The sequence below is a fragment of the Arctopsyche grandis genome, chromosome 3 (assembly GCF_051622035.1).
Source record: "Arctopsyche grandis isolate Sample6627 chromosome 3, ASM5162203v2, whole genome shotgun sequence".
Classification (NCBI taxonomy): domain Eukaryota; kingdom Metazoa; phylum Arthropoda; class Insecta; order Trichoptera; family Hydropsychidae; genus Arctopsyche; species Arctopsyche grandis.
In genome coordinates, this window is record NC_135357.1 from 23,751,334 (window position 1) to 23,777,914 (window position 26,581).

Sequence of the window (26,581 nt, forward strand, 5' to 3'; positions counted from 1 at the left end):
TTGTAGAATTTCACTGAAAGCAAAATACTTGCATTTTTAATTATTTTACATTCAAAATAATATTCTCTATTGAAATTATATAAACCAGTAAAATGTATAGGTTGAGGCTTTGAGAAATTCAAAAGAAAAATGAAAATGTGAAAGAAAGTAAGGGCAGGTGTTTTTATTGGGACAGATAAAATACAGAAATAATATTGTAGAGTTAATATAATTACAAAATTTTTTTACAAATAAATTTTCCGTTTATACTATAAAAATACACATACCCACTAAAATATTTTCATGAAAAAATAATTTCTTTTAATTCATATGTATGTACTGGGTGCACCTCACGGGATCGAATGTGAAATGCACGAAAAACCAAATATCGGAAGGCAAAGATCGAAAATCGAAAGATCTTAAGTCGAAAGATAAAAAAAGGGTGCCTGGTAAGCGGTACATACTCACTTAATTTGCGCGAGCAGGATACAACAGGAACAAGAGGAACAGGCTTTTCCTCCCGTATTCTGCGCGCGCACATCAATACGGGAGGAAAAGCCTGTTCCTCTTGTTCCTGTTGTATCCTGCTCGCGCAAATTAAGTGAGTATGTACCGTTTACCATGCACCCTTTTTTTTTTGATCTTTCGATTTTCGATCTTTGACTTCCGATATTTGCGTTTTCCGGCATTTCACATTCCGGCCCGTCACGGAGACCGGTATGTACTACATACATAAAAATAGAGTAAATATACAATTTGCAGTTATGAAAAATCAATTTAATAATGATGCACAAATAATAATCAATATCATATATGGGCAACATCTATAAACATAATAATATAATTAAAAATAGCTGCAACTATGCTTCTGCATTGGAATTGGATTGAGTGGTTGGTTTTTTGAAGTCCAATGCAATTTTTTTGATGGTGGACATTTTCTCCTCAAGTGATGCCAAGATTTCTTTTCGTTTATCATTATCTTCATCTGTGCTAAGTAGTTCTAAAACTAGATCTGAAAACATAGTCGTTGGCAATATCAGTACATAAATTAATTTCAAAGTAAAATATTTTTAATATTCTATGTAGATACTTACCCTGATAATAAGAAATCTCCTTTCTTTGCTCATCAGTCAGATAAGATTTCAGAAATGTTATTATAGTGGACACCTGCCGACCGGATGCATGTAGCATAGTCTGCGTGGCAATAGTGAATATTGTCAAAACAGATAAATGAAGAAGTAGCGGTGGATCATCACATGTATCAATTTGTTCAAGTAAACCATGTTTATGAGTCAGAATTAGAGACCTTAAATAAACAAAAAAAAAAAATATATATTTAAAAAATTTTCTCAATTTACTAAGGATGATAAAGAAAAATTCAAGTAATGGTGTTAATAGATAATACAGATATAATTTTACTGCAATTTTAACTAACCTATCTTTCTTTTTATCAATTTTTTTCAATACCATGCTGCAAGCCTCTAAACAATTTTCGGCTGCTTGTAAAAAGCTTTCAACGCTCTGTCCACTGAGACTTTTATTTAACAGTGAAAGAACCGACTTATACTCATCTGTAACTTCATTAATCAACTTATTTCTTTGTTCGGTGGTCAATGTGTCTGGAGCTTCGGGTAGCCCACATTCATTGGCAACGTATTTGAAAAATTCTGAAGCTATGTCACATCCCAAAGATTTCAGTAAATATTTTACAAATTGCGGTTGTTGATCAGCAGGAAACATTTTAATGCCTTTTTCATAATGTCTAATGTCATTAATTAAAGTATTTAGTTTATCTTGCAATGAAGAGTGAGTTTGCCTTCTAATCTGTGAAGTATTTTCTATAGTGGCATTGAATAAAGTCTGAGCCGTAGCGAGGCCAGTTTTGTTTACCAAACTGAAAAATGATGAAAAATTCACTATGAAAAATTAAAAGATAAAAATAATTACAAACAAATACATGCATAGACACCCACGGATAAACATATTCTGCAATATTAGAGCATAGATATTCAAATCCTTCCTTCTCCAATGTGGGACTTATACATTTCTTGATTTCTTTCATTGACAACAATTCAATGGTAGTATTTGGCTTCTTGCTAGATACGTAAGATGATTCGTCAGAATCTGAATCTTGAGCAGCTTTACTACCTCTGGTATGTTTCTTAACAGATTTAGTTTTAGTTTCTCGACCTTGAGTACCACCACCGCCTTTTCCACCAGCAGCTTTTCTTCTTCGTTCGTCTCGCCGTTCTGCTTTCATGTCGACATGTACTGGTAAGTCAGCTTCTACCGTTTTTACATTGGCTAACTGTCTCTCTGTGTACATTTTCTGATAAGCACCTGATTTAACATATTCTTTAGCTTTTTCGTTAACCAAAGTATAACAAGGTACTGCTAATTTATCCACAAAATGAGTGCTGACAACTGCAACATTAAAAAATTACTATTAATTTGATTAATTCTGATTCAATTAAAAGTTAGTTTTACGAAAAAAAGAAACCCTGCCTGTTGAACCATATACCAAGAGTGTTTTTTGAAAAGCTGGAGTCAGCGCTTTGGCTATAAGATTCTCGACGTCTTGTTCACCGATAACGGAGGGCAAAAGTGAGGAAATATCAACACATTGTTTGGAAGTATTGCATTCTTCAATTGCTATAGTAATTTGCTCCAATATTTGATTCCCAATTGCGCAAGATTGTAAATAGCTTATGTCTTCATTAGCAAGAGTCCGTTTGATAAACTGTTTCGCATCTGTAATGCCCATTCGTACCAGAGAATCGTACTTTAAGTATCCGCTCTGCTTGTACGAGTTTACAACCCAATCAGTTTGCGATTTACTGTAAATATGCGGAATATAAAGAGCGCCAGCTTGTTTCCCGGTAACGGAGCCAGCAGCAGAAACTTCCTTCATTAGACTGAAAAATAATCTTTCCGAAACATTGCACTGATTTAAAATCGCAATTACCGGAGTGGGCCTCGACAAACCAGCTAGAGCTCCCTTAATTTTAGCTTTAGTCCTGGACACAAAAGCTTCGGTGAAAAAGATTCTAGGATCTGCCGGATCTTGTTTTCCAAAAATTAATTTTCCTAGCTTCCTTTCTAATACGGAATGAAGAAGAAAGTCAGCTGGTAAATCGTATGTGAGTGTCAATTCACTGACATTGATTTGTCCATTTTGAGTCAATTTTTCGTTGATTTCCGAAGCGATTCTGGTTATGTAGGTTTCATTTATGAGTTGCCCCAAAATAAGACTTGTACTCGAACTCGACTGGCAGACATCTCCTACTCTAGCAGATATTTGCGAAAGTTCTACATTCAACTCCTTGGCTAGATCTACAAGATTTACTCGTCCACCTCGTAAATATAACTCGTCTTTGATCTCCCTGGAGAGTTGTTGAGGAGTCAAGTACTCTTTGCCATCATTAGTGAAAATCACATCAAGTAAATTCAATTCAATTAACTTGGTAACTATCTCCACACAGTTTCTATCAGACAGCCTGGAAATTAAATAAAAAAGTTAAAATTAGAAGGCTATGATATTTACTATCGTTCCAATAGAATGATAGTAAAGTAAAAATTGAGAATGACGTGTGAATGAAGTGAGAAATAAAACCTTTGTAGAGTTGAGCTGAGTTGTGCTTTTTGGAAGTCGGCTGCTAATCGCTTCACCTCTTCCCAATCAGCTGTGGTGGCCATCCTTTCACTCTATTTGCTCTCTAATCATCAACTAAATCACCAACAGCCCACTATCTCGACCCGCCGCCTGACACAAGTGCCAAATTCCATATGGCAATAGCAGAACCACTACCGCTGCAACGTCATCTATTTCTACCACTACCACTCAATGTGCGATTGCCCAAAATTTGCTTGAAAACAATTCTTATACTCAATAATAATTGGAAATTAAATAAATTTAACTATTTTAGATTTAATTATTAATCATTTTTTTGTTTAATTTAATTATTAAACATTCATATGTAAACCTCTAGTCCACGCCGCTGATATAAATACAAATGATACAGAAAAAAATGTTTTTTATTTTAAACTAGCTGAACCCGGCATGCGTTGCAATGCCACAATAACGCATGCAATTCTTATTCCCGTTCCTGTTGTCGTTCCCGTTCCCGTTCCCGTTCCCATTCTCGTTCCCATTTGTCGGAAAAACGCAGGCATCGAACACATTTGAAATAATTCAATTGTTTGTTTAATTTATCTAACGCAGGTCGCGACGCGAAAACATTTGAAATTATAGTGTTGCAATGACACCCATTCCCGTTTTTCCTGTTTCCGTTCCCGTTTTTGGGCGATTTTTTTTCACAGTAACATCACGTCATACCGGAGAGGCGTACCGGAGCGTGTGTAGCCTCATACAATTTCAGGTCGACCGAAAGGAATACCTCTTCGGAATTCCGGAGCGTCTGTAGCCCCCTCAACGCATGCAATTCCCGTTCCCGTTCTCGTTTCTCGAAATTATAGCGAAGATACTCATTCCCGTTTTTCCCGTTTTTTTTTCACAGTTATCTTCCCGGACTTGCATACAACAAATCCTGAAAGTTCCATCGTAATCGCTTCAGTGGCTTAGGAGCCTATTCGACACACACACACACACACACAGACATTCATTTTTATATATATATATATAGACGTGTAAATGACTGAAGCTATTTATTTTTGCACTCATTGTAAAAGGTCATATACTATGCGGATTTCACACATACTCGAATAAATAAGTTCAACTTATTTACGGACGGTATTGAGTATTGATTTGATGTCCTTGAACAAGTAACGCCAAGACATTGCACAAAACTAAAATGGAACCATCGTCCCATATACCCTCCTTGAAAATTGCACCGTGTTTTTTGAAGTTAGTTGTGTCAGGATTTTGAATTATCGTGTTGTTATTAGTTTAAATAAAGTTGGCTAGCCTGTTCATAAGCAACTGCGGACGTCTAAATTTGGTCTCGATGTTGAGTGCGGTTGCTTTGACGTGGTGTCGACGACATTTACAGGCTTCTGTCAGAAGAATCTCGATCATGTCTTCACTCTCATCGGATGGTGATCGGATGCAAAAAGCTACCCATTTGCTTAATTCCCTTCAGCAAGAAGTTAGACTTCACTTAACCTTAACACCTATTATTTTTTTAATAATTTCTCAAAACTTTGAGGTTATGTTTACTTGTTAATTTGAATGAATTCACATTTTACCTTTTTTTTTTACTTTTTTCATTGTAAAATTTTTAATCTAAATTCTACATAGCATCAGACGTACATCCTCTCACATGACATGTCTTATTACCACACCGTCGTACAGTTACGGTCATCTTTTTAAAAATAATATTTATCGGTAACTTGTGTATTGATTTCAGCTCGTTGAACTCAAGCAATTAAAAGCCAAGGAAAGAATTGACGTATTATCGAATGAAAATGATAATTTACGGAAACAAATCGACGAGGCGCTAAGAGAACTCATAAAATTAGAATCTTTGCATGGGAAGAAACAAATTCCTATACCAAACCAAAAAGATATTCTGCTAGATACGTGTACTCCAGTGAGCACTGAAAAAGTTAAGCCAATGGAAAATACCAAACCGCAACCGGCCAAAGAAACTAAACCTAAAAAAGTGAAGCCACCCTCAGAAAATCCGACTTCAGCTGCGGCAACTGAAGCTCCGATAGATGTAGGCAGGCTCGACTTTCGAATTGGCAGGATTGTGGAAATCGGCAAACATCCTGATGCTGATAGCTTGTATGTAGAGAAGATTGACTGCGGAGAGCCAAATTTAAGAACGGTCGTTTCTGGTTTGGTTAATCATATTCCAATTGGTGAAATGCAGAATCGACTCGTCGTACTTTTATGCAACTTAAAACCTGCTAAGGTATATTTCTATATATTTTTTTTTAACTATTCTTCAAAAATGAAATACTGCAATCTTTAATATTGTATTTATTTTTAGATGCGAGGCGTTACCTCCGAAGCAATGGTGATGTGTGCATCATCTCCTGAAAAAGTCGAGGTGTTGACTCCTCCACCTGGGTCACAACCAGGCGATTTGGTTCATTGCGATGGATTTACTAGGAATGTAGATGCGCAATTAAATCCAAAAAAGAAAATCTTTGAAACATGTGCTCCAGATTTGCAAGTGAATTCTAATAAACAAGCTTGTTATAAGAATGTCCCTCTGACAGTGCCCGGGAAAGGAGATATTGTCTCGCAAACATTGATCGGAGTTAATGTTCGTTAATATCATTTCTATATACCTATGTACTTGTAAGTTTTGTTGAAATAAAACACTGCAATAGTGAATTAATAATATTTTTATTAAATGAACGTTTTTGATATAAAAATATCAATTATAATTAAAAGAATATAAGTTATTGTAAAATTAAAGCTACGTGTTTTTTAATAATAGGAATAATAAAAAATTATTTGCGACATATGTAGCTAATGAGTGGTGAAAGCGACAAGTTTTTGGTTAACACTGGTTGATAAGCTGTGAAAATACTGCGTAACTGGTTTCCTGCTCTTGTTTTTATACAGGAGAACAATACAGTCACTTTTTTATGAGTTAAAAATTAAAATCTTGTTTTGCAAATTAGAAGGATGTGTGTGAAGTTTATGATTCATCATCACTGTTGTGGCCGCCGGCTTTAGGCTTGGGTCCTCCTGCACGTTTTGCCATAATAATCTGATCTATTTTGATAATGGTGCAAGCTGCCCCTACTCCATATTTTAAACCCCATTCCTTTGCATTATAAAGGTCTAAAATTCCCCTTTCTTTCGTATCACAGTATCCATTCGACTCGGAATCAATGTCAAATCCAGCATTTTTGTTGCCTTCCTGTAAACAAAATAAGATATGAAACAAGGAGAGTTAAAAAAATATAAGTTGCAATTGATTTTTGGAGGAATTAAAACCTTGTGGGCGCGATGAAGATTGGCCAAAACCATGGTAGAATTAGCGCCAGAATTCTCTGCAAGGATTTTTGGGAACGTTTCCAAAGCAACTGCAAGTTTTCTTACAGCATACTGTTCTAATCCTGGAAGGGAATCTGCATACTTGGTGAGACGATGGGCCAATTCCAATTCAACAGCTCCTGCCCCTGGCAAAAATCTAAAACAATACATGATAAAAAAAATTACATCAGTTGTTCACTAACATCTTAAATGGTACATAAAATTTGCTAGTAATATAAAAAAATAATTTACCTTCCATCACGAGTGATTCCTTTGAAAGTGTTGACACCATCATCAATAGCTCGTTCAATATCATCCAAGTAGTTATCGGTGGATCCACGCACAATTATTGTAGCTATTTTAGACTCTGAACTCTGGTTGTTGAATACAACTGTTTCAGTACCACCAAATTCCTTCACGCCAACGCTGTCAATGTATCCCAGTTCTTGTGGAGTGGGAGGAGTCAAGCGAGGAAGCACCTGAAATAAAAATTATCATGAAAATTAATAATATAAGCTTAACTATAATATTAAAGCTCGAGGGTTAACTTACAGTGCCTCCAACAGCTTTGCTCAATCTTCTAAGATCGAATTTGGAATTGAGACGAACAGCCATCATTTGGTATTTATTAACGAAATGTAAAGCCATGTCTCCGAATTTGCCTCCAGATACAACGACCTTAGCACCAGTGTCAGCTATGGCTTTAATTTGAGCTTCCAATAGAGATTCTTCACCCCTGCTGAATTTTACCAATTCATCAGCAGTTTTAATTAAAACAGTTCCTTTCGTTTCTGTTTGGGCGATGTCCACGGGACAAGAATAAAGAGCCACTTTGCCTTTGGTTATAGAACTGACATCACCTTCAACCTGGCGTTTAAATACCATTCCTTGAATAATTGATGATTGCAGGAGGCCAGATCCCAAAATCTAAAATGATTATATCGTGAAATATTTTTTAATTATAAGCTTAAGTTCGTAATATGAAATTGTATTTACCTTGCAAACTCTAATGTTATCAACATTAAAAGTAGTTTGCTCAGGAATGATTGACACGCAAGCTCTCGTAACAAGATCGGCGATGAATTGTTCATGGCCCAATTGTTTAGACATTATCGAAGTTTTGATTGCAGCTGTGACAGCTTTAACGTCCCTGCAATTTTCAATTTTGAAACACTCTAACGTCGGAAGAATTTCCAAACATTTCTCCAAAGCGACTTCGAGGCCGGTCGATATTTCTGAAGGGTTTATGCCTAATCTCAAGAGATCTTCCGACGATTCTAACAACGCACCAGCCAGCACAATTACAAAATTGGTGCCATCACCAACTTCAGCATCTTGCATCTGACTGGCCAGAACCATCAATTTAGCGGCAGGATGTTCAACATCCAATTCCCTAATGATGGTACCAGCATCACTCGTAACAAATTGTTTATCAATGTGGTTGATAATCATCTTGTTCATTCCATTTGGGCCGTAAGCTGAACGAACACTATGGGAGAATTGTTTGCATGCGTTGATATTCCTGTATACAGCCTCTTCTAATCCGGAATACATCTGAAAATTAAAATTAAATTTCACATCAATAAAATAATATGGATTGATTTCAAATTTCTTCATGTTCCAAATAATACGAAACGATTTTTTTTTTTTGATGTTTTATGAAAATTTTTATTAAATTAAAAATCATATTAATTTGCTCAACTTAAATTGATCATATTTGGTATAGTTTTAATCGTTTATATGTGATAAGATCATTAAAGCGTGACTGTAGTAAGTAATTTTTGTTGGATAACATTACATTAGCCAGGATATTCATAATTGATTTGTATTTTTCGTAATATATGATTAATTATTTTATGATAACTTTGAGGAGTTGCCTGACTAATATGTCAAGAAAAGTGTTTCATTGTTGATGTGAGTAAAATGTTTTGAAAAATCGAAATATGAATTGAACGTAAAGTAATAAAATAAAATATATATTTAAGTGAAAGAGAAGAGAAAATCCATGGAAACAATTCACCAATTGATGATACAGTGAAATAGCATCGTGCAAGTGGGAGTAGAAGTGAATCAAACGGAAGGTTCTAGATGTTCGAAACTCACCCGTGCTCCTTCTTTGAGCATCTGGGCGACGCCGGGCGCCTTCGGTACGTGAAGAGCCATTTTGGTGCTTCTGCTTCTGACTTTGATCTGCTACTTCTGGCGACTCTTCGTCCGCAGATCGAAGGATCTTCACTAAGAGACTTAACCTCAACGCGTGCAAATGTGGGTGCGGCGAGCGAGCTGGGAGCGCGAGAGCGTGCGGTGTGCTTCAATATTTCACGCCTCTTCGTTTTCCCCCAAACCCAACGAACAACGGCCATTACTACTACAATACACAACTGCTTTCAAAATTAGATTTATCATCAAATATACGGTTCGGTGATTATTGCCCAAAAAGCGTTCGCCCAAAAGTCACTAAAATTTCTATAACGGAACATCTGTCAGTCGAAAAGTCCATCATACTAACGAGAACTCGAGTGCCAAATGTTCCGTATTCGCGATTTTCAAATCATGGCAAAAATCGTATATTGGGCGATCGAAATGTGCGTAATAATCCAATTACCCAAATATACACATCCTTGATCACTTTTTTTCGTATAAATATAGTTATTTTTTATTGAAATACCGTATAATCATATTATATCGTATTATTATATAAAATAATATTTTATATATTGCCATTAGGTGAGTATAGTTCGTTCAGCGAGAGAGCGACCAAATTCAGAGTGTTTGTGTAAATACATGCACTAGACATTAGTTAAGGAGGGCGCTAGGGCGCTATTTTCCAGGAAAGAGTTGCCTATTGTCAATTTCTATTTTGAACCTTTTTTTTCCTCTCTAGCTTTGTAGGTTGATAATAGGCAAACCGTCTTTCTTGGAAAAGAGCACCATCGCGTCGTCCTTTAGTCATTAGTATAGGTAGGAGCGGAAGCGTGCCGTTTATTGCGGAAGCGTGCCGTTCGGCAAACCTTTAAAAATGCATTTACAACATTTGAACAATATACAGCCCCCTTAGGGTCCGGGCTTTAGTACCGCTTCGGCTTTCGATGTGGGATGATGTGCCTGCGCTTTGTCGTGCACGATGTTTATAAAGTCCCTGATAAATAAATCTTTTTTTTTAATAATTATAATACACTTGAACTTTTGATATCAATATACGGTAAACGGACTACTAGTCAAATGTGAACCTGTTACAGGACAACTGTTCGCTCTAGATCGGTCACTCGTGATCATCCGTCACGCTAAAACTGGTCACACCCAAAAATTTAAAATTGGTCAAACAAACAAAAATATTCTCAAATACTTTTTATTTACGAAATTTTTATTATTATCCACTAGACATATGTTCGAGCCAAAGGCCCTCGTGGCCGTTGTTTGTGGTCTTCGCGGGCATTTTTGCGTTATTGCGTTCATTTCACTTTGACAGTTCGAATGTCACAGTTTAATCTTAATTCACCGGAGCGGTAAATGTACCGCGGGAAGGTCTATGAAAACACTGATTGTGAACACTAAGAGGATCCTTTATTTATGTTCACTTGTTACAATAGTAATTATATGTACAAAGAAGGTCGTTTTCGTTTCTCAGCTTCGGAGCGATGAATTATTTCTTCTGGAATAGTCAAATGGGACGTTGCCAGAAATTCATTCTGCATATTTGTACAAGAGCGATGATTATGCCATCGTCTTCATCTTTAATACGGACGGTATCTAAAAGTGAATTCGTCATTTTATAATGAATTTGTTACATCTCATCTACATAAATAAATCGTCGGTAACATTATTTGTTTATCTTTGTTACATGGTATAACATTTTCTATATGTCATCTATATATAATAATATATATTCAATTTTAAATAGGTTTTTGAACTCTTTTCTATTATGCTGTACATTAACATTAGAATAATATAATACTATAATTACTAACCAAATAAAATAAAATTGTAAAATAGAAAATAATCAGTAGATCAGTAGCTATTAAAATATATATAAGATTAATTAATATGTTTATGTATAATGTGTTGAAAACATAATAAATCATTGTATTTACTGTGCATAAAAGGTTTTTTTTTTAAATTTTGTCCCTGTAATTTAGATTTAGGTATATATTTTAAAAATTTATTTGAAAGTACATATATCATACAATTATAATATAGTAGCCAATATTGACGATGTTCTCACAGGTATTTTTTTTTATGTATTTAAACCGCTCCATAAGATGCACTTTATGTTGACGTTAAATTATGATACAATCAAGTATCGTATAAAGAACTGCAACGTGTAATCTGTAAAAAAAAAATGTGAACGAAACATATTGCTTATATGCAAATAAAAATTCTTAAAATAATCATAAAATCAGTTAAAAATCATTATTTTATATTTTTATTATAAAATATTATACACAAATAAAAAAAAAATATATAATTTTTTATTTTTGTTTTATTGTACATTTCATCTTATGCTAATAACACTCAGCGATTTGAAGTACTTTGCATTAAATTGAAATTGTATAATTACCAAGCAAGTGGTATTGTACATATGTATGTGGTAGAAACATTTCCAATCTTAGATATTAAGTTGCGAACAAGTCGATCATATACATATATGAAAAATAAAATCAAATCTTTTAATAATCAAAATTAAAGTTTCTCTTGTAGATTTGGTTTTTCGTAAACAAATATGATAATTTGTACAAAATCTATGTCTTCATCAAAACAACAACAACTGATCCACATTCAAGTGAAGCCTGAAAGTATTTGTGCATATAAACAAATTACTCAATATTTACAACACCTACATATGTACACAGTGGCGGACTGGGACTGAAATCAGTGCATGCCAGGAGTCAAAGGGGGGCCCCCCAGGGTTAAAAAAATTTGTCCCCCCCCCCCCCCCCATATAACAAAATTTTCTTCTTTCCACCACGTCAGGGACGTCATTTCAGCTTTTTCTTGGGGGGGGCAGGCAAAGATTGGTCAAATTGAATTTTTTTTCAAAAAATCTTTTTTATATCGGAATAAAAATGGAAAATATTCTTTGAATACACCTAATTGAGTTATAAAATATGAAAAAAATAAGCTTATTTTTGAAAAAGTAATTATAAAAAAATATTATGTAAAGAGAAAAAAGCGCCGCAGGCGAAAATTTTTTTCCACAAATCTTCACATGGTCAACATTAATCGACCATCAAACTGAGTCATCAAAAAACTATCAATTAACTTAATTTCTACCAACTGTCTTTTCACTTTATCTATGTACATGTACGTAATAACAATAGATAAAGTTTTGTTTTGTTTCTCTTCAAAGCACATAGCAGCGATTATTTTATTAGTTACCCAAAAGTAACATACATAAGAAATAAACGTAGCATTCATAGATCCGTAGTATCTCATTAATCATTAAATTCATAATATTTTCTAAATTCACACTATTCCTTAGTTTAGAGGGGCGAGTGCCCCCCTATGGCCACCCCAAATTACGTCCCTGAAAAAAATGCATAATATTTTCAATGAATGTTAATCGAAAATCGGGATTTTGGGGAGGGGGCCCCTATCCTATATTTCTATTTACATGAATGTGTCTAAATTAGGAATAGATTTTATATTCGGAAACTGTTTAAAATTGTGTATTTAAATCTTACTATATCATCGAAGTATAATCAAATGTTATTTTGAAAGTATGAAGTAAATTTAAATCGCTGGTTGATGATGAATCGTCCTATCAAAATTGTTTTATGCAATTATGTTTATATTTTTCACGAAAATTTGTTTATTCCCATTTTTATTTCAGTAGTTAGTTGTTACATAGGTATTGGTATATACATAATATTGAGGTTGGAAATGGGCCCGGCAAAAGGGCCCACGCAAATGTTGAAACTTACATTTCGAGCCTAATAAAAAAAGTTAACCGATCCTTGGGCTGTTAAAGCAGGTATTAGTTGTTTGTGTATATCGTAAGAAATTTGTTTTGTTGAAATACCCAAACTTTAGGTCCCAAAGTTGCAATATCCTATAAATAGTTAAAAAGTTATTTAATTTTACTGAGGGCCCATATTTTCTAACAGATAGTGGGGCCCACATGCCATCGGGCATGTTCGCTTGTATGGCCAGTCCGCCACTGTATGTACATACATATAAGTCTCGATATATGTAAATATTTATCAAAAAATGAACTAAAATCAAAATACACACTGTATCGAATGCATACACAATTATAATATAATGTACACAATTCCTGAATATTTACAACATGTACAAAATATAAAATCAAAATATACATATAAACAGTTATATACACAAAATAAACAAAAGTACATAAAAAAGGAAGAATAATTATTGTAGGTTGGCTAGACGTTGCAAGTATAATAATTTGTCAGGTATCTGGTGATAATCACTTATGACACGAGATACCGCTCTACAGTCTCTCGTACTTGGCGTTTAGTGGTTCAATTTGGCCAAATCTTACATTGGCCAATGTCAGCCTATGGCATGCCGTATCCCTTTGCAGCCCATCCAACAAAATCCACATGCTGGGATTGGCTGCAATTATAGATCGCGTTCAACGCATTGTGAAAACCCTCACAACAATTTGTTGTTTTGGGCGATCCATCAATGGCTGCCGAGTGTTGGTTCCACAATTCGATAGAGAATGGTGGAGTTCGTCCCCCAATGCCTCCAATATAGGTCGTAAAAGAATATGTCACGACTTCCTTGTAAATGGTCTCGTCTGGAAACTCCCCATGAAGCATCGAAAAAATTGTATTCACTTCGTCAACTGGGACGAATTCCAGAGCCGATAATGACTTATGAAGGAGTAGTTTACAATCGAGATTATTATCAAATTGAGATTTAAGGCCCACACTATTTATTTTCCTAAACAGGCTTTGGTTCAAATGGAAATAGCAACCCTTTGTTTCGCTGCCTGGAAATATTTTTTGAGCCGCGTTTATCGCTGCCTTTTCGAAATCGACAAGGATTACCGAAGGAGCTAAATCAGGGATCAACTCTTTCAATATATTGAACATCCTTTCGTATGTCAATTGCGTTTTGTGTTGTAATAAAAAGTAAACACACGGCGGATAGGAGTTTCTTACGCGTTAATGAGAGAATCTCAAAAGCAAATGAGAATAACACATTTTCTTAATAAATAAAAAAAGTATAGTCTGCGCTGCAAATATACTTATAGTATATGTACATACATACATTTTAAAACCAAATAATAACAATTGAGAGATTATCCATGTCTTTCCTCCCAGCATTGGCCCAGTTAATCGAGAGTATCATGTATATTGAAACAAAATAAAATCAAACACAAAATAATCCTAAACAATCCAGACAAGAAAATATCAAATTATATACAATAAATAATAATTAACAAAAATAAATTCGTAAATACACAGCAGATTAAAAATGTGGAAATACCCCCCCCCCCCATTCAATATTACAGAATGCATCGGGGTTCAAATCAAAGGTATTTAGTTAGAGAACCTATTTAGGGTTTTAATTACCAAATTCAGCCATCTAAGAAACAAAGTATATTTTATAAAATATACTAAACTATAAAAAAATAAATATAAAATTAAATGAAAGGAAAATTTAAAGAATATAGCTAAAATTTATATAAAAAATATACTATTATTTTATTTTTTATATTTTAGTACATTTTATATATATTATCTTACTATTTTTATACACAAAACTAATAAAAAGCCTTGTGTTTAAAAATCTTTTTTTACCTTTTATTTATTATTTTTTTGTTTTATTTATTAGCTTCACTTCGTCAATCGGTCGTACAATATTCTTATAATCTTTGGACCGCTTTGAAACTTACTACTACACTCAATGTAATTGAGTGTAAAAGGAACTTTACGAGATCCCGTTGCTCGTTTGCAAATACGAACAATTTCTTGTATTTTTTCTAGTGTCTTGAACACTGCTATTAGGGCACCAGCATAGTGATCCAAAAACATCCTGGTAAGGGCATCACTCAACGTCATTCCAATACATTTGCGATTTATGGAATCCTGTAAACTTCCATATAAACTGGTATCGTCATCATAATTAATTGAGAATGACCTGTGGTACAAGACAAAATCCTCCTTGATGACATCGCACGACCTCCAAGTATCCATTATCACCTATAGGCAGTAGCGTCGTTCACCACATTGTTCAAATTTAAAATCGCTAATTCGACTATCTAATCTATAATTTGGAAAGAGACTTTGTATGTAAATATCCTTGGTCGTCGTCCGTAGATCGGTGACGTCATCGAACACGTGATTCGATTTTTTTTTTTTTTCGATCCATGGGCGCCGATTTGTTTTTTTCGATTCAATGGATTCACCCCCGCGGGGGCGCAAGGCGAGTAGCTTCATGGGGCCCCGCTAGGGGCGCCACAAGGGGCGCAGCCCCGTGGGGCCCCGAAGGGGGCCCAGCCTCATGGGGCGCAGCCCCATGGGGCTCAAAAGGGGGCGCCACAAGGGACGCAGCCCCGTGGGGCCCCGGGGGGCCCAGCCTCATGGGGCGCAGCCCCATGGGGCTCAAAAGGGGGCGCCACATGGGGCGCAGCCCCGTGGGGCCCTGAAGGGGGCCCGGGGGGCCCAGCCTCATGGGGCGCAGCCCCATGGGGCTCAAAAGGGGGCGCCACAAGGGGCGCAGCCCCGTGGGGCCCCGAATGGGGGCCCGGGGGGCTCAGCCTCATGGGGCGCAGCCCCATGGGGCTCAAAAGGGGGCGCCACAAGGGGCGCAAGCCCTAATAGGCATTAACTAAGGGGGGCGAAGCCCTAGACGGCAATTAATCATGGGGGCGCGGAGGGGCGAAGTCCTAAAAGGCAACTGATCATGGGGGCGAAGCCTTAGACGGCATTTAATCATGGGGGCGCGGAGGGGCGAAGCCCTAAAAGGCATTAACTAAGGGGGGCGAAGCCCTAAACGGCAATTAATCTTGGGGGCGCGGGGGGCGAAGCCCTAAAAGGCATTAACTAGGGGGGGCGAAGCCCTAGACGGCATTTAATCATGGGGGTGCGGAGGGGCGAAGCCCTAAAAGGCATTAACTAAGGGGGGCGAAGCCCGAAACGGCAATTAATCTTGGGGGCGCGGGGGGCGAAGCCCTAAAAGGCATTAACTAAGGGGGGCGAAGCCCTAGACGGCTTTGAATCATGGGGGCGCGGAGGGGCGAAGCCCTAAAAGGCAACTGATCATGGGGGCGAAGCCCTAAACGGCAATTGCTCATGGGGCGTGGAGGGGCGAAGCCCTAGAAGGCAAAGGCTCTGGGGGGTGCCGAGGGCGAAGCCCTAGAAGGCAAAAAAAAAAAATGATTATTTTTTTTGATTTTTTTAAATTTTTTTTTTGATTTTTTTTTTAAATTTTAAATTTTTTTTTTTTTTTTTTAATTAAATTAGCTTAGTCATGTTTTAGCGGTTTATATTATAAACACTGAGCGAAGCCGGGTAATACAGCTAGTATTCTATATTCGTTGTATGACGGTTCTCGAGGGGCTACACGCCTCATTGCAATATCTGTATATGTCTTTATAAAGTGAGTTATTTGATATAAGCCAATGTAAAGCGCTAAAGACCTTGGTACGTGTTATAGTGAACTCCCGAGTGATGTCCAGGTTTTCGAAATACTCGGTTACTACCACGAGTCCCGAGTTATCAGTTGATCTTGGCAACATATCTGATAGCTTCTAACTTACCTCAAAAATGTCTTGAGTAAAAAGTACCGCCTGGCCACCGTGCTGTCCAAAAAGACTATCGTAACTGATGACCTTTACTAACAGAATAACCCTGGACAAGAGACGTACCTCACACTGTGATAGCTGTTGAATCATATCAGGTATAGGATCCAAGCTTTTCCATAAGCTCTTGATGGTGGAGTAGTCTTCTTGCTGGTAACGATGACACAATCATCATCAATTTAAGTATTGCATCAATGACACAATTCTTAAGACTCCTTCCCGGGCTCACGCAGCATGTAAATATGCTGGAGACGCCTCGATCATGTACGAAATAACCTGGCTAGGATAACATTGTTTTGTACATACCTCGCAAGTTTTATCACAAATTGTGTTGATCGCACTTTAAACTGTGTAGCAGACTACACAGTTTAAAGTGCGATGAACCCAATTTGTGATAATACTTGCGAGGTATGTACAAAACAATGTTATCCTAGCCAGGTTATTTGTCTCTTAAAACATTTGATTAATCCAACTATTATTTATCAGAAATTAAAATCATTCAAAAGGAATTATTAATTATTACGTATCAAGGATCCGCTAGAATCTTGATATAATCAGCAGAGTATGTAGACTTATAGAATCGAGAATAATGTAATGAATATGAATAATAAATTAAATTTTTAAAACGAAGCCACTCAGACAGCGACAGCCCCCCATCCTCCTGTGATCCTAGTACAGGTGAACGGTCATCGATGACTAGGAAAGAATTATTAAAATCCTTTCCAAGTCCTTCTCACGCTCAGGGAACCGCGCCACGTCTCATCAACGTGACTCGTGCACTCTCTTATAGAGCGTGCTTGACGGTGAAGAAAGTACTACAGAAATGATCCTGTGGAGTACAGTCCTTACAAAAACACCATTTTTTGGAGTACTTAAGCCTAAGAACTACGCTACCTATAGCCTAATACTGAAGCATTTAACGACATCTATCGAAAAAATTTAACACTTCAATGTATAAATTGGACTACTATCAAACTACTAACCCAAATCAAACAAACGCTTAGGTTTATTTTCAAAACCTCAAAATAAATTTAAATAAGTGAAACGTAAAGGAGGTATGTAATAAAAGACATGCATTTGTATATTTTTTACAATCTTATAAGGACACTGGTACCTATAGTCTAATACTCCCAAGCATTTAACGACATCTATCGAAAAAATTTAACACTTCAATGTATAAATTGGACTACTCTCAAACTACTAGCCCAAATCAAACAAATGTTTAGGTTTATTTTCAAAACCTCAAAATAAATTTAAGAACGAACAGCGCCTCGTCGGCATATGGCATCTCGTTTTATCCGAAATTGCCTTGCGTGCTTTTGATTATTTGGATGAAACGGAAGTAATTATGTTATGGTAATACTCACGATTTTTACGAAATTTATATAGTATCCTACGTTGTTTTGTCGCAAAGTAATCGTTTGCAAGTTTATGCAGCTGCTTAAGTTTTTCATTCGCCAAACGCGTTTTTGGCTGATTGCAGACTCCATAGAATTAAATACCTCAACGATGTCGGATAGCCTGCATAGTAAGGCTTCCAATCCCGGGATCCCGGTGATTTCTGGTACCGTGAATCCCGGTGCTGAAACTAGTCTGAATACCGGGATTACGGTGCTGGCAGAAATTTCTTTAAAATATTATTTTTACAAAAATAATATGGAAAAAGCGTGTAACAACATTATACAACGAACAATAACAGTCATAATACATTTGTTTGCACTGAAGCGCTTCACCCCAGCTCGCCGTTTCCTCGAAATATTACGCACGGCGTGAATTGTATTGCAGATTTTGTCCTCAACTGCAATGATATTCGAAGCATATTGACATTTTTTTTATTTTTATGAGACCTGTGTTATTTAGGATCGAATATGATTTTCTCAGTCATACAGGGGATTTTCAAGTGTTTGGATCTCGTTACGCTGTGTGTGTTGTACTAAGACGCTGTTGTTTCTGTTAATCGTACGAAGATTATCTATTTTGATGTAAGTACATTTTATTATAATATTTATATGTCCAGTTCTTCGATATATACATAGTACTATAAACTATATTAAAATTAATTATTGAATAAAATTCGTTAGTGTGATTTTTTTTTTTTACATAAAGTCAATTTAATTGGAGTTTTTATATTAGATGGATTGTTTCGTTTTAGCTAACTTCGAACTTATTTTAAAATAAAAAATTAAAATTAAATTCAGATCTGTATAATAAAAATAAATAAACGAATACTGTGTATTATATATTTTTTTCATATAGTACACAGTATTCTATATTATTTATATTTTAATAAGATTTTAAATGTATGTGCAATTGAACTTTTTTTTCCTTATACACCGGAATCCCGGTGCTGACGAAACCTTCCGGGATTGGAAGCACTACTGCATAGTGATCTGAATAGACGGTCTCATCCCAAAATCAAGCCAAAAAGTCAAATTCGAAGAGTTGAAAACAAAAATCGACCGATTGAATTATAATATAAACATTTTAACATTCAATATATAACCTATTAGTTAAGTAAATATATACATGAGAGATAATAGTCTATAATGCAAATTTTATAAGATATAAGATATGTGAAAAAGAGGTGTTTACAAAAACAATTAAAATCTGACAAAACGATTGGGGGGCGGAGAATCAAACAAAAAAGGCTGCTAGCTATTGGAGTGAATGATTTTTGGATTCTTAAACGTGTTTATTACGATTATATTTCACCATCGAGTTAGCGGGAGCAATTGAAATCTCTATCGGCGGCCAAATCTCGCAAAACGACTAAGTTTCAAAGCGATCGGAAGAATGTAGGAATTATTGTCAGACTGATTGGCGAAGTAAACCTAAAAAAGACTAATTAACCTTATATGTAAATAAACCTTATATGTCTTGTAATAAAAATGAAAATATAATTCAAACAAAATCGATATTAGAATACACAATGAGATTTAATAATATGGTAAACTATGTAAATAGATGCTCCATAAAAATATAATACATATGCTTGAAGAAATTTGAATTATGAAGTATTCACAAAGCATGATGGAACCCATACCTACCAATTATTAAAATAAAAAATAAATTAATTAATATACAAACACATGTACATATGTACATACACGACCAAAAACAACGAATGGATAAAAGAACGTGAAAAACTAGCAAAAAATAAAATACAGTAGAACCTCGAATATCGGGATTGTTGAAAACAAACACAAATTTTACGATTTTGCTGCTTTGCATGTGACGAATTGAAATTGCTTTAAAATTTTTACTTTTGTGATGACATAACATAAACCCCCCCCGGGAATTATTCATAAATGCATAACATAAAAATTCGAAAATAAGATGGAGAAATAAGTCAGTTATCTTCAAAATGCAATACTCAAACGACGTTTGTTTCTTGAAAATTTGATCGCGATTTAAATATTTATTTTTAATATTACCAATATGGAAAAGAAAATGTGTTGTATTATCATTAAAATACAAATTAGATATAATCAATGCCTTAAAAAGGGGTATCTTAAGACGTTTTTTGTCAAATAAATATGGTGTTGGAACTTCGACGATTTCACGATATAAAAAACAAATTGAAAAAATTGTGAAGTTTACTGATTCTTTAATGTCAGAAGATAAGATAAGCTCAGAGCGTAAGGTTATGAAAAAATCAGGAAATGAAGAAGTCGAAAAGTGTATTTTTATGTGGTTGATTTAAAGATGATTGTCTGGACAGCCAATATCTGGTCCATTATTAATTGAAGAAGCAATATTTTTAATACAATATCAAATGGAGAGTCCATCTTCAAAGCAAGTTCGGGTTGGCCCGAAAAATTCGAAGGGCGTCATGGTATTAGAGAACTAGAAATTCATGGGGCAAAGCTTTCTGCTGACATACCTTCAGCACACACTTTCATTGACACATTAAAGAAAGAAGGATTCGGCGAAGAATTAATTTACAATGCTGACGAGATCGGTTTAAATTGGAAGAAACTACCCGACAAATCTTTAACATCGAGACGTGAAACTACTGCACCAGGGTGCAAATCTAGTAAAGAACGTGTCACCAAAATGGTGTGTGCCAATGCAACAGGTAGACACAGACTCCCATTGTTTGTCATTGGGAAATCAAAAACTCCCAGGTGCTTTAAAAATATCAGAAGTCTTCCGGTTGAATATGATCATCAGAAAAAAGCCTGAATGAATGGGGAAATTCGAATGTACTCGTCTTTCCCTGTCAATTGTGATTTTTTCGATTATCAAGATTTTTCACTATCCAGACTACCTTCATCCGCAATTAGTCTGGATAATCAAGGTTCTACTGTAAAACAAAGATAAGTCAGGACAACGGTGACTATTTAAAATAATTTAAATTGGAAAATATATTTAAATATATTATTTTTAAAATAAAAACTTATATTATATAAACAAGAATTAAAAAATTAGAAATTCAAAATTAATACATTTAAAAAATGAAAGACAATTATTATTGCTTTATTGGACAAGTGTCAATAAAATTCTCTAAATCCGAAATATGTACACTTATGGAGCATTATTGTCTTCTCAATATTTAAAAGCAATACTTAAAATATAAATTCAAATATATACATACAATCAAGTACAGAAAAGAAACTATAAAATGACCAAAATGAGCAATATGGCAAAGTTTGTAAACGATCGGATAAGAGGTAAACTTTTTCCTGAATTGTAATCGTAAGTAAAGGATGTATGTAAAAAGTAACAATAGTATGAATGAAATCTGTATAAACCATCAAGTATATATAGTATAATACATTAAAAAATATGGGTGGTACTAGATTATAAACTGATGACAGCAATGCGGAACGAACATCTATTTGAGAAACGACTTTTTCTAATTTAAGACAAATATTACAAGTTACGTAAAGATAAGTGGTACTGCTAACGAAAATAATGTTTTGAGATAGTTGACAGCATTTATATTAAGTCTCATTAAAATAATTTCTTCCACTCCTGTCGAGATGATTTCAAAGCCATAGATGATTTCAAAGCAGTACTCGAAATGTATTTTGTATTAAATAAATAGTGGATATGTAGGGAAGCTTGGTGTCACGCAAACCATAAATTCATACATGCACACAGACCAAAATTAAACCAAAAATCGCTTATGCGCATAGCACATGCCAGAAGAAAACACGAAATGAATATTATAAAAAATAATAGAATCTAATATATAATTTCGAAATGTATGCATGTTTGTTTGTTTGGGTCGTAGATTCTGTGACGTTCAATTTAATAATAAAACAAATGAATATTCAAATAAATTTAAATAAAATAAAACTATTCAATTAAATTTAATTCATTGTTTACTATTAGATTGGCCATGTTTAAGCGGTTTAAACACTAGTTGAAAATATAGTTAAGTACAAAACGTCTACAGCCCAACGAGGTTATGAGAAAAAAATCGGTGACTTTTTCAATTATAGAATAATACAAAATTGAAAATTGATCAAGAATAAATGTTTGTTTTTTCTTCGAGTAACAAATGCACAAGCAATAAAAGATCACTGTGACACATACTAACACACATTTTTTCTAGACCATGAAAGCGTGATCAGTGATCGATTCTGTGTTTGAATTTTTGCATGATCTTAAAACTTCATCGATTGTTACTACGTCGATAGAAATAGTAAAATTGTTACATATGTAATTTTTTTTTCAAAAAATTTATATACATACATACATCATATATATAAAGACGGTAATCTGTGTGTGTGTGTGTGTGTGTGTCCTAACTCTCGCCGAACATAATGAATCAACCAGTATGGGGAACAAAATTTTTTTTTCTTCATATTTTTCATTTTTTCAGTTTTTTTTCATTTTTTCAGTTTTTTCATTTTTCAGCGGCGCTGGGGGCGAAGCCCCCGGGGTGCCGGAGGCATCGGGGGCGCTGGGTGCGGTGCGGCCGCCGGAGGCGTCGGCGAAGCACAAAATGTAATTCGTAATTCGTAATCACTTCGTAATTTGTCATTCGTAATTCGTGCATCAATTTCTTTCCGAAACCAGTCGATTCAATATCTTTAGCTTTATTTTTATTCGAGTTTCAATTCCTTTTCGAAACCACCCGTTGAAATCAACGGGTCCAACACTAGTATATAATAACGTCAAAAAAAAGACAAATATTACATTTCTGTTAGTAATATGTAGTATTTGGCTAGTTATGAGAAATATTTAATTCCAAATTTCTTTTCCTCTTTCTTTTTCATGGAACAACATCCGACAATGAATGTCCAGACAGCAATTTCTTTTTAGCCCTTGTAACGCCAGGTCGTCGTCTGGTCACTGCTGTTGGTTGTACATTTATTGCAGCTCTGTAATGGCTTCTCGAACGTATTCTATTTAATTTACAAATATCTGATAGACTTACACACTTATCTAAAGCTTTATGCAATAAATTGATATTGTACATGTCCATTGAAGAATGGATAAGTTTTGAAAATTTTTGAATAAGATTATTCTTTAAAGAAATATCGTTTTCACTGTCACACCTTTCCACAGAAGACTTAATAGTTACGGAAGTTTGTGAAGTTAAGGAAGTTGCTGAAGTTAGTAAAGATAGGGAAGTTGGTAAAGTTGGGAAAGTTGGTAAAGTTAGGAAAGTTGGTAAAGTTTGGGAAGTTGATAAAATTGGTGATGTTAGGGAAGTTGATAAAATTGGTGAAGTTTGGGAAGTTGATAAAATTGGTGATGTTAGGGAAGTTGATAAAATTGGTGATGTTTGGGAAGTTGATAACATTGGCAAAGTTAGGGAAGTTGGTAATATTGCTGAAGTTAGAGAAGTTGGTAAAGTTTGTGAAGTAGTGGGTGGCTTTTCGCTCAAGTCTTTCAGTGGCCTATAAAACTCATTGATTTTATCGCCAAACGCCAAAATTGCTGCAGTGTGTCTAACGTCGACTGTGTCTATTTGTATATCGAAGAAATGGATGAAAACAGCGACTTGATGTTTGCAAAATTTCCCCAAATATCCAACATCGCAAACACAAAAACCAACACTTATATCAACATCATAAATTTGATCTGTATGCTCACTCGGTACTAAATATTTGTCGCAATCTATCTGCAGAATGTCATCTTTCGTGAGATACGCTGCCAAATTAAGAAGTGATTTCCATCGAAAGTCATTTTTATTACTTCTCCCGTGAGCGAAATTCGCACACCGATTGACAAAGTAACTTTCCACGTAAATGGTCACATATCTCACTAGATCTGGTGTGTTATATGCCTTGTACAAATTTAAAACATTGTCTTTAAATATGCGCACAGTGATCTCGGCATAATAATTGGTCTGATTTCTACGAGTTAAATGGTCACGGTACGCATGACACCATTCCTCACTACGACTCCAGTAATTATCCACGAGGTCAATCCAATTTAAATATTTCGACGATACTTCACAGTGTTTCAGAAAGTTATAAGCTTCTATAGCTTCCGGTAGGGTGGATGCTCTTAGAATAATATTAAATCGGTTCATCAAAAATAGTTTATCATCTTCTGAAACTTTATGGTCAGAATAGCAGAGCCATTTCCAAATCGCTTGCAATATGTGGAAAGAGCATATTAAAAGTTTTGAATTGATAAAAATACTGCTAAGAGCACAACGTTCTGCACGGTTATCATCAGTCATAAAATAGCGAGGACTCAAATCTCCCCAAACCTTTTTCAGTAATTTAAACCCTGACACATATTCTAGAGTAGATTGCCCCCTTGTAATGATTATTGCTAACGGAACGGCTCCAATCATACCTGTAGTAAACACAAATGTTACGCAATTCTCTTCACGGTCGCACAAAGCTGTTGAGTCAACAAATATGATATCTTTGGCCGCTGGTAAGTTCATAGTTCGTTTCATTAAAGGTGTTACAATTAGCAGGGCAAATGGATCTTCACTGATTTTTATAATTGCTCCCTTCTTCTCCTCCTCTACAATCAATTCTTTTAATGTCTGAAAAAAAGGTAACATTATTTTATTTGGGTCTTACCTGGCATATTACTAAGAATGAATATGTAAAGGTAAATTATATTGAGCAATGAAATTATTATATTCAAAATAACATAAATATTATATGTACTATCCACCTGTATCATAGAGATGCCATTGCGAAGAGCGATATTTGTTTTCATCCAGAGTTCGTACCAATAACAAATGGTTCGTTTTTTGGGATTATAAAATCCATTTGCCAGCATTTTCTCATTTGCCCCTTCTTCATCACGCAGATAATTGGAATGAGCTCTCATTGCATTTGCCACACGCAGATTCGAATAAAAATATATTTCAAATTGTTCTCGTAAGTAATGTGGTGGCGACAAGGATGAGAGAGCTTCAGCGGATTCGATATCATGCGAATGATTAGAGTTGATGACAATTAATGCTGGTAAGTTATCCTCCTGCAATATGAAATTATTACGAATTGATTCACTTATTGTTTTCAAATATTAAATCTAATGAATTATTACGATAAGCTTCATACCTTTACATGTTGGTAACGCAATTGAACATTGGTGGTATTCTCCCTAATAACTATTTTCAAATTAGCACCACAGTTCATGTTTTTGGATCGTTTTGCACTTGTTGTGCTTTTACGGTATGCGCTATGATGGCATTTGTAAAAAGCACTGCAAGAATAATGAGAATTCGAATGGATTACAAAAAAACATATTCTGAATCATAATTATCACGTCAAAGTAATACAGTAGAGCCTCGATTATCCGGACTAATTGGGAATGAAGGTAGTCCGGATAATCGAAAAAATCACAATAGACAAGGAAAGAAGAGTACATTCAATATGAAAATATTTTATTTGTCTATATTTACATATATAATAACACTAGAGGTTTTACCCGGCTTTGCTCGGTATTTGTAATATAAACCACTTAAACATGGCTAGTCTAATGGTAAACATTTTATTAAATTTGAATTGAAATTAATGGGAGGTGAAGTTACCTGTAAATAATATCCTTCTGATTGTGTTTTTTGTCTCTGGAAAGCCACTGGGTGAAGGACATTTGTTGGTACACCAAAATCCATCTATCGGCTTCAGCAACGTTTTTAAGGTCCACGAATAGGGATATATAGCCTTTAGACGTGTTTTCCATGTCCACCTTGTGACGAAACTCCTCGGGGAAGTGCATGGACAACATGGTTTTGGCGCGAAAGTACAAAGACAGCAAGTGACCGTAACTGTCGAGGACGAGTGTTGACAGCCGGCAAATAGTCTGTTTTTAAGCAACGCTGCCAACAACGAAAGTGGAATTTTTCTTAAACTTATTAATTCATCTAGTAATGTATCGTTGTAGCGGTAAACGGGTTACATCCCAAATGTGAATCGCTACCAGGATAACCACCGCTACGAAAATCGCTCACGCGGGCTCCTGTCGCACCGGAAAATTGTTGTACAGGAAAGTGCTCAAATATTGCTCAGCAAGATGCTTTTTTTTTTACGATATTTAGGCAGTTTTGTGTACAGTGTATTTTCTGCGGTGGTTATCCTGGTAGCGATTCACATTTGGGATGTAATCACCGAACCGTTTTAGGTCTGTTCATACCTATCCAGCACGACCCGTATCCTGCAGGTGTCATGCAAGTGCGGATAGTAAGTGATCACTTCTTTGAACTCATGTCTGGCACCGGCATAATGGCAACCAACATCTAGCCTAGGGCTGCCATACGTCCCCGTTGACAGGGACATGTTCCAGTTTCGAGGTCTGTGTCCCGGTGTCCCAGTCCGAGAGTCATTTGTCCCCGTCAATTTCAAAATTTAGACATTTTAAAAAAATATTCAATTATTTTTTAATATCTATCGAACAAGACCTTTTGAACCAAGAAATCTCAGGATGCACTCTCTATA

At 35.4% G+C, this 26,581-nt stretch overlaps 4 protein-coding genes and 1 non-coding gene across 9 annotated transcripts; 1 reads left to right on the forward strand and 4 right to left on the reverse strand.

Annotated features, from left to right (window-relative positions):
- Positions 1–131: 131 nt before the first annotated feature.
- Ufl1 (UFM1 specific ligase 1) lies at positions 132–3,833 on the reverse strand. Of its 3 annotated transcripts, none has more exons than XR_013260344.1 (7): positions 3,593–3,833; positions 2,485–3,476; positions 1,953–2,403; positions 1,415–1,873; positions 1,074–1,285; positions 644–991; positions 132–446 (listed from the first exon to the last, which is right to left on the reverse strand). XR_013260344.1 is itself a non-coding variant. In XM_077427464.1 (6 exons), the coding sequence occupies exons 1-6, from the start codon at positions 3,673–3,675 to the stop codon at positions 840–842; spliced, it is 2,349 nt and encodes a 782-aa protein (XP_077283590.1). In that variant the 5' UTR covers positions 3,676–3,833; the 3' UTR covers positions 607–839. The 3 variants fall into 3 exon arrangements, 1 of the variants encoding a protein (XP_077283590.1); XR_013260343.1 differs by having other exon boundaries at positions 138–318; positions 705–991; XM_077427464.1 differs by lacking the exon at positions 132–446 and having other exon boundaries at positions 607–991.
- Positions 3,834–4,915: 1,082 nt separating this feature from the next.
- Positions 4,916–6,284, forward strand: AIMP1 (aaRS-interacting multifunctional protein 1). Its single transcript, XM_077427470.1, has 3 exons — positions 4,916–5,084; positions 5,346–5,855; positions 5,934–6,284. Exons 1-3 carry the CDS (start codon positions 4,944–4,946, stop codon positions 6,219–6,221), a joined length of 939 nt encoding a protein of 312 aa, XP_077283596.1. The 5' UTR covers positions 4,916–4,943; the 3' UTR covers positions 6,222–6,284.
- Positions 6,285–6,323: 39 nt separating this feature from the next.
- Positions 6,324–9,275, reverse strand: CCT8 (chaperonin containing TCP1 subunit 8). Its single transcript, XM_077427468.1, has 6 exons — positions 9,038–9,275; positions 7,931–8,488; positions 7,487–7,861; positions 7,187–7,413; positions 6,896–7,091; positions 6,324–6,818 (listed from the first exon to the last, which is right to left on the reverse strand). The coding sequence occupies exons 1-6, from the start codon at positions 9,095–9,097 to the stop codon at positions 6,594–6,596; spliced, it is 1,641 nt and encodes a 546-aa protein (XP_077283594.1). The 5' UTR covers positions 9,098–9,275; the 3' UTR covers positions 6,324–6,593.
- A 998-nt stretch (positions 9,276–10,273) lies between these two features.
- LOC143923130 (uncharacterized) lies at positions 10,274–25,945 on the reverse strand. Of its 3 annotated transcripts, XR_013261699.1 has the most exons (6): positions 25,678–25,923; positions 25,205–25,349; positions 24,813–25,121; positions 24,480–24,678; positions 11,119–11,260; positions 10,274–10,684 (listed from the first exon to the last, which is right to left on the reverse strand). XR_013261699.1 is itself a non-coding variant. In XM_077446654.1 (5 exons), the coding sequence occupies exons 1-5, from the start codon at positions 25,872–25,874 to the stop codon at positions 10,596–10,598; spliced, it is 939 nt and encodes a 312-aa protein (XP_077302780.1). In that variant the 5' UTR covers positions 25,875–25,945; the 3' UTR covers positions 10,478–10,595. The 3 variants fall into 3 exon arrangements, 2 of the variants coding, with proteins under 2 accessions (XP_077302780.1, XP_077302779.1); XM_077446654.1 differs by lacking the exon at positions 11,119–11,260 and having other exon boundaries at positions 10,478–10,684; positions 25,678–25,945; XM_077446653.1 differs by lacking the exons at positions 10,274–10,684; positions 11,119–11,260 and having other exon boundaries at positions 22,578–24,678; positions 25,678–25,940.
- LOC143910108 (small nucleolar RNA U3) lies at positions 17,343–17,558 on the reverse strand. The gene has a single exon (XR_013260439.1). It is a non-coding gene; the product is annotated as a small nucleolar RNA U3 (small nucleolar RNA).
- Positions 25,946–26,581: the final 636 nt, after the last annotated feature.